Raw genomic sequence first — 16,339 nt, forward strand, 5'->3', positions numbered from 1 at the left:
TATGTCACATCTTTCTACTGATTTGATGCCATTCTCTACCAGTAGAGCCACACCACCACTCTGCCTATCTTCTTATCCCTCTGATATAGTGTGTAACCTTGGACACTCAGCTCCCAACTCGAACCATCATTCAGCCACGATTCAGTGATGGCTACAACATCATACCTGGCAATCTGTAATAGTACTACAAGATCATCCACCTTATTTAAGATTTCCCCTATCTTTTTCAGCTCCACACATAGATTACCACTCTGATCTTCCAGAGGATCAATTTTGTCCCTTACTATACTTTTGCTCTGAATATACCTGTAGATTCTCCTTCACCTTGATTGGTAGAGCAACCTCATGCCTTCCTTTAGCCCTCCTAATTTCCTGTTCAAGTGTTCTGTTGCATTTCTTATTCTCCTCAAGTACCTTATTTGTTCCCTTGTACCTATACCTACAATGCAGTTCCTTTTTTTTCCTTAACCAGGGCCTCAATATCTCTTGATTATTGTATTAAGTAGTTCACAAACCTTAAATACTCAACTATTTGGGTCACTCGGGTGAGATGTGAAGGAAGGCAGGAAGGGCAAATTACTTATTTGGTACATAGGACAGGCAGTTTTCAGCTCATCACAGGGTTCTCTGTTCCTGAGAACTGTTTGTAATCCAGTCTGGTAGTAAGTCAGAAATGGACAGAAACAGTGTTTGGAGGAAGATCACAGAAACAGCTGTGATAGGGGAGCGAACAGGTGTGGGAAGAGCAGTGCCACCTGGCCTCACTGATACAGTGAGTGACTGAGTCAGTCAGTCTGCTTTGCATTCCCATCTCTGCTCGGTTCAACACAATTTCCATTTGTTGCATTCCCACTCAGCAGAAAATGCCTGCAGCCCCTATAGCAGCTGACAAATTCATCCTTATCCATCCTGCTGGACTGCAAATGCCCCTTCATAATGTATTCAACCCCCACAACTATTTTCACATATTACTCTCATTTTCTAAATTTAACATTCAGCCTGTCAACAATTTTCTAAAAGTTGAAAACCAAAATTGTGAGGTTGAAAGAGTATTCATCCCCCTTGTAATTATTATGCTAACTTTCCTTAGTAGCAATATATCATCTTACCAACTCACTCAATTTGTTGATATTAAAAAAAATTCGAGGACCATTTGTTTAAATGAATTCATAAGAATAAATTCCACCCCCTCCTCAATGTAAGTTTCAAACAGTGATTTTCAACAGAACAAACCAAAATGAAGATAAAAGAACAGTCAAGGCAGGGAGTCAAGGGAAATGATAATAGAGGGAAGTGGTAAAATCTGAGGAAAGGTACAAGACCTCCTCTGAACATACTCCGTAGCTCAGTGCAGTCCCTCGTGAAAAAGTGGATAAAAATATGAAACCACAGCCACACTGTCTAGGTCCGGCCACCCCTCTAAGCTTAGTCACCAGAGAAGAATGGCATTTGTAAGAGAGACTACCATGATGCTGATAGTTACTCTGAATGAGCTGCAGAAGTCAGTGCCTGCAACTGGAGATAAAGTTCATGGCTCCACAATCTCTAAGGCCTTGCATAAAATGGGTATTTAGGGAAGAGGAGCAAGGAATAAGCTCTGGCTAAAAAAAAAAAGAAGCATACCTTTGCCCATAAAGACTTTGCAACTATCACTTGGAAGATATTGTAAAACATGTGGAGTAGGTCTTGCGGTGGAATGAAGCTAGAGTGGAACATTTTGGCCTCAACACTAAGTGGCACGTATGGTGTGAATCTAATACTATGCATCAGCCAGGTAACACTATCCCTACTGTAACTTATAGTGCAGGTAGCATCATAGTGTGGGGATACCTTTCATCAACAGGGACTGGAAATCTGGTCAGGATTAAGGGGAAGATGAATGCTGCTAACTACCGAGAGATCTTGGATAAAAACCAGCTAGTCTCTGCTAGAAAGCTTAAACTTGGGGGGGTGGGGGGGGGGTGGAGTTTGTCTTTTAGCAGGACCGCGACCCAAAACACACTGCCAGAGCAAATATGTAGTGGCTTCAAATGAAGAGAATTGACGTCCTTGAGTGGTCCAGTCAGAGTCCTGACCTTAACTCGAATGAACATCTCTGGAAGACCTCAAGATTGCCGTCCACTGATGCTTCCCAACTAACCTGGCACAGGAGGGATGTGTGAATCTTGCTCCATCATGTTGTACAAAATGGACTTACCCAAAAAGACTACTGACTGTAGTAGCTGTGAGAGGTGATTCAGACAAGTACTGAGCAACAGTGCGGTGGGGGGGGGGGGAGGGTTGTGAATACTTTCGAACTGCTGAAATTTCAGTTTGTGAATTTTTAGCTTTTCATGCACAGTTAGTTCTTCTACACATTAACTCCTTGAAGAGTTTACATTTTTGATCTGGCCCAACTGAAATTTCACATCTCAGTCAACAGTTTTGAAAATAAGAAATAACACCCATAAATTTAACATGTAGAAACAAGTACTTAGATCAGCAATGTAACTTAAAGTGATATTATTTAATTGAAGAACATAATAAAGTTCAAAAGTCCTAGGTGTATGTCTATTTGTTAAAAATAGGAAAACAGTGATACATTTGTAAATTTTTCAAAACGTGTGACTAGTATTTATTTGACCAGTATCTATTTGTCCTTAAAGAGGTGGTAATGTGCCACCTTCATGAGAAACTGCTATTGTAGTGAAAGCACTCACTCAATGCTATTTGGATGGGTAGTGGTCAGGATTGAAACTGGGTTGCTAGATTTGTGAGGGAGCAGTTCTGCTCGCTGTGCACCTGTGCTGCCCACCTACATCTTGATGGTATGGGTTTGGTAGATTTTGGTAAAAGTAGCTAGATGAGTGGACTGCAAGCCGGTTTGTAGGTGATGCACACTGTAACCATTACACAGCAGTGGTGGAGGAAATGATTGTTTAAGCTGGTGGACTGCACATGAATCAAGCAGGTTGCTTTGAACTAGATTATGTCAAGCTTTGTTTATTTGTGGAGTGCATTCTATCATACATTTGACTTGTACCTTACAAATGGAGGGAGGTTTTTGGAATGTCAGAAATTTCATCACCCACTAAAGGATAACTGGACACTGACAAAAAAGGGTTGCTTTTAGGGACATAATAATTATTCTCAAGACTGATTTATACTTGTGTGTACTAGCTTGCGCTGTAGCCTACGCCAGTGGGCTACACCGTTGTGAGCATTTGTACTTGTGCGTTGGTGTGTCTGCGTCGCTCTGCAATTCACCGCCAAAACGCTAGTTGGTGGTGGGGTTTCTGTGCCACTGTGTTGAGTTTCTTCGTGTTGAAACTCAACATGAAGAAACTCGAGCTTCAAACAATGGTGATTGAAACTGAAGAAGGGTGAATTTTCTGTGCTTGTCCGGCCACTAAGAGACATGGACGAGGAAATGCATTTCAAATATTTTTGGATATCGGCAGGTAGATTTGACGATTTGGTTCATAGTCTCCAACCATTTATTTCACATCAGTGTACGCACAGTATACTCAGAGACTGGCAATCACCATTCGAGTTTTAGCTTCAGGTGGAAGTCAACAGGCTGTAGCAGCTAGCTACAAACTGGCCTTAAGCACAGGGTCCTCCATAATTTCAGAAGTCTGTAAAGCTTTATGGAAAGCATTGCAGCCAGAGTTCCTTCCCTGCCCTTCAGTCACCCAATGGGAAGCTATTGCAGCACGTAAGAGGAAATGCGATGCTACCAAGCAGACCAATCACACTTGTTGAGGTCTGTGTTGCCATGATGCGTAGTTACGTGTAGTTGTGTTAGGCTATGGTGTAGGGTTCAGTGTAGAGTACAATGTAGGTATGTCGCTATGTCGTACCTATGGTGTACATTTGACACACAAGTATAAATCGGCCTTTAGTGCTGGCACGTGGCCAGGTGGTTAGGGCATTGGTCTAGTGATCTGAAGGTCGCTAGTTTGAGCTTCAGCTGAGGCAGCATGCTGTGTCCTTGAGCAAGGCACTTAACCACACATTGCTCTGCGACAACACCGGTGCCAAGCTATATCAGCCTTAGTGCCCTTCCCTTGGACAACATCGGTGGCATGGAGAGGGGAGACTTGCAGCATTGGCAACTTCCATACAACCTTGCCCAGTTCTGCGCCCTGGAAAATCTTCCAAGGCACAAATCCATGGTCTCACAAGACTAACGGATGCCTGTAATTATTCTTAACTGGACTCAAGGAAATTGACCCCATGAAATATCTATAATAAAAATAATTCCAATTCTCTCCATACAGATATCATTTTTGTTTTTGGTATGTATCTACTATCAAGTAGATAGTTGATTTAGATAGTGTTTTAAGGTACACATTCATATTTTGTCCATTTTCCATACTGGATACTTTCAAATTGGAGTCTGTAAGGAGAAAGCAAATTAAAACAGCAGATTCTGCAAATTATAATTAATCATTGTGCCTGAGAATAAGTATGAGGAACCGTCTCCAGATTTCAGATTCAAGACCCATATTCCAGCTCTGCAATTTAAAAACCCATCTCTGTAGTGAACTCATTTAATGCTGTCTACGTAAGTTTGCATTGTGGTGATGTGAAAAAAAATGTTGTGCCTTATTACTGACTTTTTCAAATTGCCTTAAGATTAAGGTTGAGTCCTCAGTTTATACATTGCAAATTCTGGTGTTTACTGGATTGAATGTTTTATTTTCTTAAATGTAATTGAGTTTCTAGAATTACAGAACTTTCGGTTAGAGGTTTCCTTCTGTTTAAAACCTCAGTCAACATATGCTTTGTTTAAGAATATTTCCAACAATCTCATTTCGGTAAGCAGATTGATTGCTTTGGTTACTGAATTATAGTTAAATTCTAATACAATTTCAAATTATCTCTTCAGACTGCTTTTCCATTATTTTTCCTTCTTTTCATTTCTTCACATGTATGTAGAAGACATGGGAGTTCAATTAAATATTGTTGGTCTTGTTTAGAAAATGCCTGAATATCCTTGTGCAACACACTAGACACTGAGGGCATTCAATGGGTCAGTCACCATCTATGGAGAGAAATAGATTGACCTGTTGAGTTCCTCCAGCATTTTTGTGTTGATTCAAATTCCAGCATCTGCAGTTTATGGAACACCCTGGCAGATGACCTTATGAAGATCAAAACTGGGAATTGACAAAATTTAATTTTCTGTAGCGGGTAATTCTGTTAACGCTGTAATAAGCAGCCTCAATGCCAGTTGAACAATTTGAACTAAATTAAATTCATTTTTCTATTTTTGCCAGTTATTAATAGGTAGTTTGATAGTTAGTTATTTAATATTCTTTATCCTAGCCATTTTGAATGAAGACCCAACTTGTTCATACTCCGTAAAGTACAATCAAATCCTGTCCCATAAATGCATAATGTAGCAAGGTACTCTCTTAAAAGATTTGGGATTGTCCCAGGGACGATCAGCAGACATATAGCCAAGACAATCAAAGAACCAATAACTTACTCATTTTTATGTTTTGTGATATTTTTCCATTGAAATTACTTTGATTTTACTAAACCTCCACTGACCCCACCCCATGACACTTGACACCAGCTCAGCCCAGTTTGTGAGTCACTGATTCAGATCTTCAAACCAGCTCAGAAATTTGATCCACCACCTTAATTCAGAGTAAGTAAGGCCCTTTTCCTCTACTAAATGATTCTTAACTGCTTCCTTGATTGTCTTCGTACATCTTGTTGTTTAAAAATGAAACCAAGGTTGATCATAAACTTAAGAGATTTTGCAGATGCTGGAAATCCAGAGGAATAAGCACAAAATGCTGGAGAACACAGCAGGTCAGGCAGCATCTGTGCAGGATTGAAGAAGGAATCATGTAGTAGAGGAGAGTGGAACATGCGAGAAAGAGAAAGAGGAGGGACACTGGAAGGTGATTTTTGTTTTATGTCAGTACTTGTTCTAGAGTGAAAGTGAACTACAAGGCATGGTTTAAAATCTCTGAGAAGTACAGTTACTTGAAAGTTTCTTTCAAATCATGATTCCTTACCGACTCGGTAATTAACACCATTCTATCCTCACTGCCAAATCAAACACCTGGAACTCCCCACCTACCAACAATGTGTGAACCAGTTTCTAGAAGCATACCTAAATGCTGGCCTTCCCAGCAACACATATTTTCTGTGTATACATATTTAAAAATAAACAGGATGAGCTATCCAATTTATTCCTGTCCCCTTTTCTTTCTCAATGCCTCTAAAAATGTTTCCTGACTCCCCAATTATCTATTGCAAGTTTTAATGAATCTGCTTTTACTACTCCCTCATACGATGCATCCAGATGTGTGTAATGTAAAATGATTTGATAGTTGTGTGCTTTGCATTGTTCTAAGATTTATCTTAAAACTAAAGCTATAATTTAAATGTTCAAATACTGGGTACCTTCAATAAAAGAATCTCATCCCCTTCCTGAGGACACGCTGTGAAGAAGGCATATAGGATGCTGCCTCCATTAAGTGAGGCATTGAATATAGGTTATGGTTGAACTTAATAAAACATTAGTCAAATGTCAGAATACAATATACAGTTTTGGTAAACATATCGTAGGGATGATGTGATAGTGCTGGAGAGGGTGTAGAGGAGATTCCTTGCTGGAGATTGTTGCCTTGAATGGAGCATTTTAGATGAGAGAGAAACTGAAGAGCTAGGTCTGTTTTCTCTGGAAAGGAGGAAGTTGAAAGGGGAGATGACAGAAGAATATAAAATTCTGAGTAGAATGCAGAAAACTTTACCCTTTATCACAGGTAAATAAAACTAGAGGACATAAATTTATGGTGGAGGTAAGAGATTTAGAGGAAATGTGAAGGGGACCTTTTCTGCCCAGAGTGTAGTGAGGATCTGGAACAGAGAGTGGTGGAAGCAGAGTAGCCGACAGCATTTAAGAAGTACCTCAATAAACACATAAATTGCCTAGGCTAGAAGACTACAGGCCAAATGCTGGAAAATGGGACGTAATACAGATAAATGTCTGCTAGTCAGTGTAGACCTTGTGGGTTGTGTGGCCTGTTCCAGCTGTATAACTTTGGGTTATAAATGCTAGTCTCGATCCCAAAAATGAATTTTAAAATATCCAGGCCAGTTATTGCAGACAAGGTGGATAGAATTGGAATAGTAAGACTGTATTTTTATTCATTGCATTACTTTGCAGAAGTCAGTAGGCATATTGGTTTCAGGGATGTGAGCTACATGAGTATCAGTGACGACTGCATTGGCGCTGCTTCCTGCACGCATGCAGAACTCGTTGACTTTATTAACTTTGCCTCCAACTTTCACCCTGCCCTCAAATTTACCTGGTCCATTTCCGACACCTCCCTCCCCTTTCTAGATCTTTCTGTCTCTGTCTCTGGAGACAGCTTATCCACTGATGTCTACTATAAACCTACTGACTCTCACAGCTATCTGGACTATTCCTCTTCTCACCCTGTCTCTTGCAAAAACGCCATCCCCTTCTCGCAATTCCTCCGTCTCCGCCGCATCTGCTCTCAGGATGAGGCTTTTCATTCTAGTACGAGGGAGATGTCTTCATTTTTTAAAGAAAGGGGCTTCCCTTCCTCCACTATCAACTCTGCTCTTAAATGCATCTCCCCTATTTCACGTACATCTGCTCTCAGTCCATCCTCCCACCACCCCACTAGGAATAGGGTTCCCTTGGTCCTCACCTACCACCCCACCAGCCTCCGGGTCCAACATATTATTCTCCGTAACTTCCGCCACCTCCAACGGGATCCCACCACTAAGCGCATCTTTCCCTCCCCCCCCTCTCTGCATTCCGCAGGGATCGCTCCCTACACAACTCCCTTGTCCATTCGTCCCCCCCATCCCTCCCCACTGATCTCCCTCCTGGCACTTATCCATGTAAGCGGAACAAGTGCTACACATGCCCTTACACTTCCTCCCTTACCACCATTCAGGGCCCCAAACAGTCCTTCCAGGTGAGGCAACACTTCACCTGTGAGTCGACTGGGGTGATATACTGCGTCTGCTGCTCCCAATGTGGCCTTTTATATATTGGCGAGACCCGATGCAGACTGGGAGACCGCTTTGCTGAACATCTACGCTCTGTCCGCCAGAGAAAGCAGGATCTCCCAGTGGCCACACATTTTAATTCCACATCCCATTCCCATTCTGACATGTCTATCCACGGCCTCCTCTACTGTAAAGATGAAGCCACACTCAGGTTGGAGGAACAACACCTTATATTCCGTCTGGGTAGCCTCCAACCTGATGGCATGAACATCAACTTCTCTAACTTCCGCTAGGCCCCACCTCCCCCTCGTACCCCATCTGTTACTTATTTTTATGCACACATTCTTTCTCTCACTCTCCTTTTTTCTCCCTCTGTCCCTCTGAATATACCTCTTGCCCATCCTCTGGTTCTCCCCCCCCCCCCCCTTGTCTTTCTTCCCGGACCTCCTGTCCCATGATCCTCTCATATCCCCTTTTGCCAATCACCTGTCCAGCTCTTGGCTCCATCCCTCCCCTTCCTGTCTTCTCCTATCATTTTGGATCTCCCCCTCCCTCTCCAACTTTCAAATCCCTTACTCACTCTTCCTTCAGTTAGTCCTGACGAAGGGTCTCGGCCTGAAACGTCGACTGCACCTCTTCCTACAGATGCTGCCTGGCCTGCTGCGTTCACCAGCAACTTTGATGTGTGTTGCTTGAATTTCCAGCATCTGCAGAATTCCTGTTGTTTATCAGTGTTTAAGAATGTTTTTCACCTGCTAATAATGACATTGTTTTCTGGCTTCTCTGGAGAACCAACTGCTCTCCTTTCTCAGTTGTCAGCCTTCATTTTTGTTCTTATCCTATACCATTCTTGGGAATTTTTGGATAATTAGTGTAAAAGACAGTGAATTCCAAGTGGAACAAGCAGCCTGCTTCCTTCAAAATAAAACCCGAACAAAATTGCTCCTTTGCAGAGGCTTCTCCTGAATCTGTTGTTTGCAAAGGTGCAGTTTTAGAGTTTCATGCAGAATGGAAATAGGCCCTTTTGTCCACTGTGCCTGTCCACTCACTCTCTGCAAGCATCCTTCAGGAGGGTGAATTCACGGAAAGCATCTGGCCAGACAGCGTACCTGGTCAAGTACTGAAGATCTGTGCTAATCAATTGGCTAGAGTTTTAGGGACACTTTCAACTTCTTGTTTTGGCAGTCTGAGGTACACACCTGCTTCAAGTAGGCATCAGATATACCAGTGCCCAAGAAGAATGCAATAGCTTGACCAGTAGAACTTCACAGTGGATGTAGCATTTATATCCCCAAAATGGATTGTTTCGAGAGGTTGGTCATGAAGCATATCAGCTCCTGCCTGAGACTGTCCTGGATCTGTTCCAATTTGCCTACTGTTGCAAAAGGTCAGCAGTAGACACCATTTCATTGGTTCTTCACTTACCTGGACAATAAAGGTGCATTTGTTAGGATGTTCCTCATTGACTACAGCTCAGAATTCATCACTATCATTCCCTCAAGAGTCTAACACCTGGGCCTTGGTACTCTCTCATGCAGCTAGATTCTTGATTTCCTCACTGGCAGACCCCAGTTAGTATCGATTGGCAACTCATTTCCCCCACACTCTCCATCAGCACAGGTACACCACAGGGCTGTGTACTTATCTCCCTCCTCTACTCTCTTTATACTTATGATTGTGTGGCTAAGTACAGCTCCAATGGTGTATTTATGTTCAATGGAGGTGACAGATTGACATATGGGGAGAGGGGAGGGAACATTGACTCAGACCATGAGAGGCCTGCGTTGGGCATTTTCATGACTTACAAGGTGCAGACTGGAAGTCTGTGTGGGGTGCCACTCCTCGCACAGACACTAGAGCAATGTGTGGTTAAGTGCCTTGCTCAAGGACACAAACACGCTGCCACAGCTGAGGCTTGAACTAGCGACCTTGAGATCACTAGACGAACGCCCTAACCACTTGGCCACGTGCCCAACATATAGGAGTGAGATTGAAATTGTGGTTGAACATGTCATAACAACAACCTACCACCCAACATCAGAAAAACTAAAGAGCTGATTACTAATTATAGGCGGAAGAAGCCAGAGGTCAATGAGCCATCAGTTCTCATTAGGGGAACAGAGGTGAAGAGGGTGAGGAGTTTTAAATCTCTTGGTGGAAACATACCAGAGGATATGTCAGCAGGTCCTGATGTCGAACCCCTGTTTTTCTAGAAGATGCAGGTCAGGTCACATTTGCTGAGGACAAATGTCAGCGATTCCCATGGTCAAGGACTGAGGTTAGCAGCAAGGGCAAGGGCTGGTGACCCCTGAGGTCGGTGAGTTCCAGGGTCGGAGGTCCATGAGGGGCAGGTCTGGAGGCCCGCGGTCAGTCAGCAGATCCAGAACTCGAAGGTTGGTTGGCAGTTTCAGGTGTCAGACTCCAGTGATCTCCAAGGATGGACGTTTAGCTGTGAGGCGCTGAGGATAAAGACCTGCGATTGTCGAGGTCACGGACAACACGAGGGCCAGTAATCCCTGATGTGGGTTTGCTTTGCTGTTGCTGTGTTTGTTTTGTTGTATGCTGGCTGTGTGTTGTTCTGCCGAACATTGTGGACATACTATGTTGGTGCCAGGAGTGTGGCAACACTTGCAGGCTGCCCCTAGCCCATCCTCAGAATGTGTTGGTTGTTAATGCAAACTATGCATTTCACTGTATGTTTTAATGTACATGTGATTGACTTAATCTAATCTGATCTGGTATCAAAAATTATAATGCCAAATTGAATTTAAGAATATATGGATTTCACTCTTATTTTGCAAATTGTCAACATCCATTCTGCTATATAAGTGTTAAAGTTTTGCTTCTAACACTTACATTAGCTTCTTTTCCCAATTTAATTTTGTAGTTACTTAGAACTGTATTCCTGAGTATTTTGTTCTAGAAGAATTTCTGTACTTCATTAACAGAGCTAGGATTGATGAGATCTTCCAAACAGTGTCTTAATCATAGATTTACGTAGGTTAGGCTGCACTTGGAGTATTACACATTTCTGATTGCCACACTAGAAGACGGAAGTGTTAACGTTAGAAAGAGTGCAGAGGACAATCACCACAATTGTTTGCAATTGGAGGGCTTTAGTTACAACGAGAGATTTGATAGACTAAGCTTATTTTTACTGGAGCATAGGAGTCTGAAAAGAGTGAACTAATTGTGGTGTATAGATGAGGGCCATAAACGAGCAAATAATCAGTCTAAACCTAAAGGGCACAGATTTAAAGTGTCAGGGGAGAAATTTAAAGGAGATCTAAGAGCAAGTTTTTTCACAAACCTGGTGGTGGTCCCTAAGGGGTGAGCTGCCAGAGGAGATGGTAGAGGCAGAAACAATTAGAATGTTTAAGAGGCTTTTGGACAGGTATTTGGATAAGAGAGAAGTAGAGGGATACGGACCTAAAACAGGTAAATCATTAGCGTGGGTAGGCATCACAGTCAGCATTAACAGTGTTCTGCTAAAGGAGCCTGTCTCTGTCGTATAGCTCCATGACATTGACTCTGTGGTGAATTACCAGTTTGCAGATTATTCCACAAAATCTCCATTTCTATTCTCTTTACTCTAAATGTATTAATTATGTGATCTTGGTCAAATTTACAACTCAAAGTTCTTTTACTTCATCACAAGTAGAAGTGCCTTAAATCTGCGGGCCCAAATTACTTAGTCTGTCTGGCTTCTCCATCTCTCCACATTATTTCCAATTTCTCAAAACAACCTCTTCAATCAAGCTTTCAGTTACTTCTCCTAAGCCCTTTTTCCTGTTTTCTTTGCAGTCATCTGTGCTTAACCTCAAACTTTGCTTATTTATCGTACATTAGTGGTTCTATATACATTATCTTTTACATAATAGAATACAATGCAAGTCACTGTTTTCCTTGCATCATTAGAATAATATTAAGTCAATAAGCTGAAGAGAAGAGGGTACATAAACCAATTTGCATCAAAATATGAAGCTGCTAAGAACATTAAAATTCTTAAGTTTATTATATAGTACATCAAAACCAAAAGGGCAAATTTTAATCAGTCATTTAACTTTCAATAATTTTGATAATTGAATATTTCTCATATACAGTTGACATAATCGTACTTTAGAAATGTATTTTAATTTGATTTGAAATTGAAAACTGGATGTTAAAATATACATAATTTCAGTATATGTAGAATAATTTGTTTCAAACAGAACTTTAGTTGCAAATATTGTGTCTTATTTATTTTTTATTGCAAGCCATGAATCCCTGCACTGAAGAATTAATCCAAGAAACAGTAAATAATGTAAATACTTCACTGGCTATGCTTTTGAATTCTATGTATATGCAGGATTCAAGTTTTCAAATGGTTCAAAGTACCTTGATTTTGTGAATCAAAAAACCTGTACACAAATAAAACCACAAAAAATAAGTGGTTAATATCAATCTAGCTTTAGTGAAATTTAATTATATGCAAAATGCTTCCATTTTAGATACAAAGGATAAAGTGTATTTTGTCTCCTGCTCTGAACTAAATGCCTCTGGTCAAACAACCCATTAATGTTTCAATTAAAATTGCTTTAATATTAATGCATTTTATTTTAATATAATGTCAACAAATTTTTCAAAGTCAGTGCCTTTCTATTTACCAAACCAATGAACCAGTTGTTTTAGGAGTTGGCTGATGAGCAAAAGCATGGCATGATTGCAAGTACAAAGATTTGCTTTAAATTTCATGCTGAATATATAAAATTTATGATTCAAATAAAATCTGGATTAGTTTACCAAAGCCTTGGATCATAAATTGACCATTTATTATATTTTGTTACAATAAGTAGTATTTTATACTGTTTGAGCTGACGTTACATGAACACTTTTACATTCATATATTGTATTTTAAGAAACCAAGAATTGGGGCTGGTATTGCAGCTTTGGACATGAATCTGTTTGAAATACTTGTATAGAAATGTTCAGTGATAATGACCATGTACATGAACATTGAAGTTGCCACAGTGATTAAACTGTCATTACGGAGTGTATTTGAAATGTTTCATTTCAGTGATATTGACAGCATTCTGGAAATATGGCATCCAATTTATGATACTCCAGACTGTTTGTGTATAACCTGAGCCCTATTCTTTTTCTCCTTGATAGATTTACTTTCAGAGGAATGGCAGTGGGTGATAGAATGAGGTAATTCTATCTACTTAACAATACTGAAGATTGGAATTTATCAGTTAAAACCATATTTTCCTCATGTAACCCATGATTACTCTTGAAGAGACAGTGCTCCTTTTACCTGCCTGTATTTTAATTAAGGTGAGGAAAGATGGTGCAAACTAAATATCCTGTTTGAAGTAGAATTTTCTGATACATATAATTTATCAAGTAATTAAAGGCCAGGCCCTGAAGTTTCAGGGAAAGAAATTGTTGTTGGTCGTGTCAGAAACGGAGTATTAAAGGACCAGATAAGATCTCTTTGTCTACAATTCTGGCAGTTCAATTTACCTTGTATAGTTTGGTGTCTCTATGTCTATTGTAAAAGTGCAGACAGGATATAAATACAAAAGTGTTAAACATTTGCTATAATTGCTAATGAAATTTTCTATTCTCTATATGGTGGAATGAATACACCTCTGCATGCCAGGGCCAGTGTATTCAACAGAATATTTTCTTTGACCTGCATATAGGTTATTGTAAAACTAATTCTGGATTTAATGGAAATACCCTTTTCTTGATTAGACTGATCTGACTCTTTTCCTGTAAGCTATACATGGCCATTTGCACATAAAAACACTTTTAATACCAAGATTTGGATTTAGATCCCAGAATATATTTGCATTCTATTTCTGAAACATTGAAGACTAGTGTTTATAATTTGAACTAAAAAAAAGAGGAAATAATTGGTGAGCTAAAGGCATTTGTGATCACACATGAAACAAAACATTGACTTTTTTCCGAATAATTACACAATGTGTTTACTTTCTCTAAAGAAGAAAGTGCAAAATGCGCATTTGTAACAAAGTATATGTAAACATGCAAGCTATGCAATCACTACACAGAATTGCTCATCCTTGGAAAATTTAATTTGCACATAAACTTGACCTGCCAATCTCTAATTTGTGTTGTGTGCTTTCCTCAACCCATTTATCGTTCTTTGCATTAGATCAACATCCATATTTGCATTTGACAATCCCTACTTATCTAAATAAAAAATTGATAGAGCATTAAGACCATAAAACATAGGAGCAAAATTAGGGCCATTCAATCCATCGAGTCTGCTCTGCCATCATTCCACCATGACTGATTTATTATCCCTCCTTCCTTCTTCCTGTAACTTTTAATGCCCTAATAATCAAGAACTTATTAACCTCTGCTTTAAATATACCCAATGACTTTGCCTCCACAGCCATTTGTGGTAATGAATTCCACAGTTTCATCACCCTCTGGCTAAAGAAATTCCTCCTCATTTCTGTTCTAAAGGGATATTCTTATATTCTGAGGCTGTGCCCTGTGTTTCTAGACTCCCCCACTAAATAAAACATCCTCTCCATGCCTACTCTATCTAGGCCTTTAGATATTTGATAGGTTTCAATGAGACCCACCCTTCCCTGTGCTTCTAAACCTCTGCAAGTACCGGCCCAGAGCCATCAAATGCTCCTCATATGTTAATTCTTTCATTCCCAGCATTATTCTTGTGAACCTCCTCTGGACTCTCGTCAATGCCAGCAATCCTTCCTTAGTAAATGGGCCTTAAACTGCTCACAGTACTCCAAAGGTGGTCTGACCAATGCCTTTAAAAGCCTCAGCATGACACTGTTGCTTTATATTCTAGTCCTCTCAAAATGAATGCTGACATTGCATTTGTCTTTCTTACTGTCAACTTAACCTGCAAGTTGACTATTAGGGAATGCTGCAAGAAGACTCCCAATTCCCTTTGCTCCTCTAATTTCTGAACCTTCTCCCATTTAGAAAATAGTCTACGCCTTTACATTCCATCTGCCACTTCTTTTCCCATTCTTCTTTGCTCATTTGCCTAATGCACTCTAACATCTCACAAAATTAGCCTATAATTTTTTTAATAATAAGCTGGCCTATGTTTTTGCCTCCCTCCTTTTTAAAGAGTAGTGTGACATTTTCAATTTCCCAGGGCTGTGTATGATCACAGTATTGATACAAAGCAAAGGTTGCTGTCTGGAAAATATTTTTAATAGCTTCTATTTTCATTGCTCTTTCTACAGCTGCCTCTGACGCCTTCTGAAGCATTCAATCTAGTTTTTAAAAATATTTTTTTACTCCATCATTATTTGGTTAAATTTTTGACTTGAATGAATTTTGTTCTCAGTTTCTATAGAGTGAATAGGTGCCCTGTTTCTTATTTCACATTTCACTTCCCTCTGCTATTGCTCACTTTTCAGATGTTTTTCTGTTAAGTCATCTATATGGTCTCATTTATTAATAAAACCCATATCAAAATAAGTTGATAATAAGGAAAACACAAAGTTAGCAATCACCCACTAGATAGTCATCTAGAAAATCTTTATTCTATCCCAGAGCTGGGCTAAACTGTAATATTATTTTGGTTAGATCAACTGTGGGGTTATATCACAGACTTAAGAAGGCAAGAGCAGAAGTTGAATGTTTGACTCCATAAACCTGCTATGCCATTCAGTAAGTTTATGGCTAAGATGATCTTAGTCTCTGGTCCACTTTCCTATCTATGTCCCTTGATCCTTAGACCAAATATCAGTCCGGCTTGACCTTGGATAAACTCAGTGATTCAGCTTTTGCTTCTGTCTAGGGTTAGAGATTTCCAAAAAATCACAATCTCTGAGAAGACATTCCTCCTCTTCTTGAGCAATACTTTATTCTAAAACATGGAACGTAGAAGAGAGATTGAGGGAAAACATTTTCCCTTAACATGAAAATCCTGAAAAATAAGGTCAAATTATTGATTGTATTCAGGACAGTATTCAACATCTAGAGATGTGATATAACCATGATTAAACTACTCTTTGGTTGATTATTTATCACCTGGTCTTGCCCTGGGATGGTGGGAGAAGGTGTGGTGGGGGAAGGAATACAGTCTCTTCAATCTTAATTGGTTAATTTACATACCAATTTGTTCATTTTAACCCCACTGCCTGTTGCATACTTTCATTACCCTAATAGCATGTGCAATGTTGTGTACCGATCTTTTTCTGCATATTATTAACATAAAAATATATCAGAAGAAAAGAAAGGCATTAATACCACATTGGACAAGGTTTGCATGAAATGGTTTAACAGATAAAAGTTTGCAGGCCTTCTTGGACTAGTCATTCACAGCCCATCTCTACAGGTGACCTTT

At 40.0% G+C, this 16,339-nt stretch overlaps 1 protein-coding gene across 7 annotated transcripts in view; it reads left to right on the plus strand.

Annotated features, from left to right (window-relative positions):
* Positions 1-16,339, plus strand: part of dcaf6 (ddb1 and cul4 associated factor 6) — a 175,882-nt gene that overhangs the window by 113,633 nt on the left and 45,910 nt on the right. For 6 of the 7 annotated variants that reach the window (XM_072260406.1, XM_072260408.1, XM_072260403.1 and 3 more), the window contains one exon: positions 13,144-13,182. The exons of the other annotated variant lie outside the window; for it this stretch is intronic. In XM_072260406.1, the coding sequence (XP_072116507.1) occupies positions 13,144-13,182 (39 nt within the window). The remainder of the gene's footprint in view (positions 1-13,143; positions 13,183-16,339) is intronic. 7 annotated transcript variants of the gene reach the window in all.

This window comes from Mobula birostris, chromosome 6 (assembly GCF_030028105.1).
Source record: "Mobula birostris isolate sMobBir1 chromosome 6, sMobBir1.hap1, whole genome shotgun sequence".
Classification (NCBI taxonomy): Eukaryota; Metazoa; Chordata; class Chondrichthyes; order Myliobatiformes; family Myliobatidae; genus Mobula; species Mobula birostris.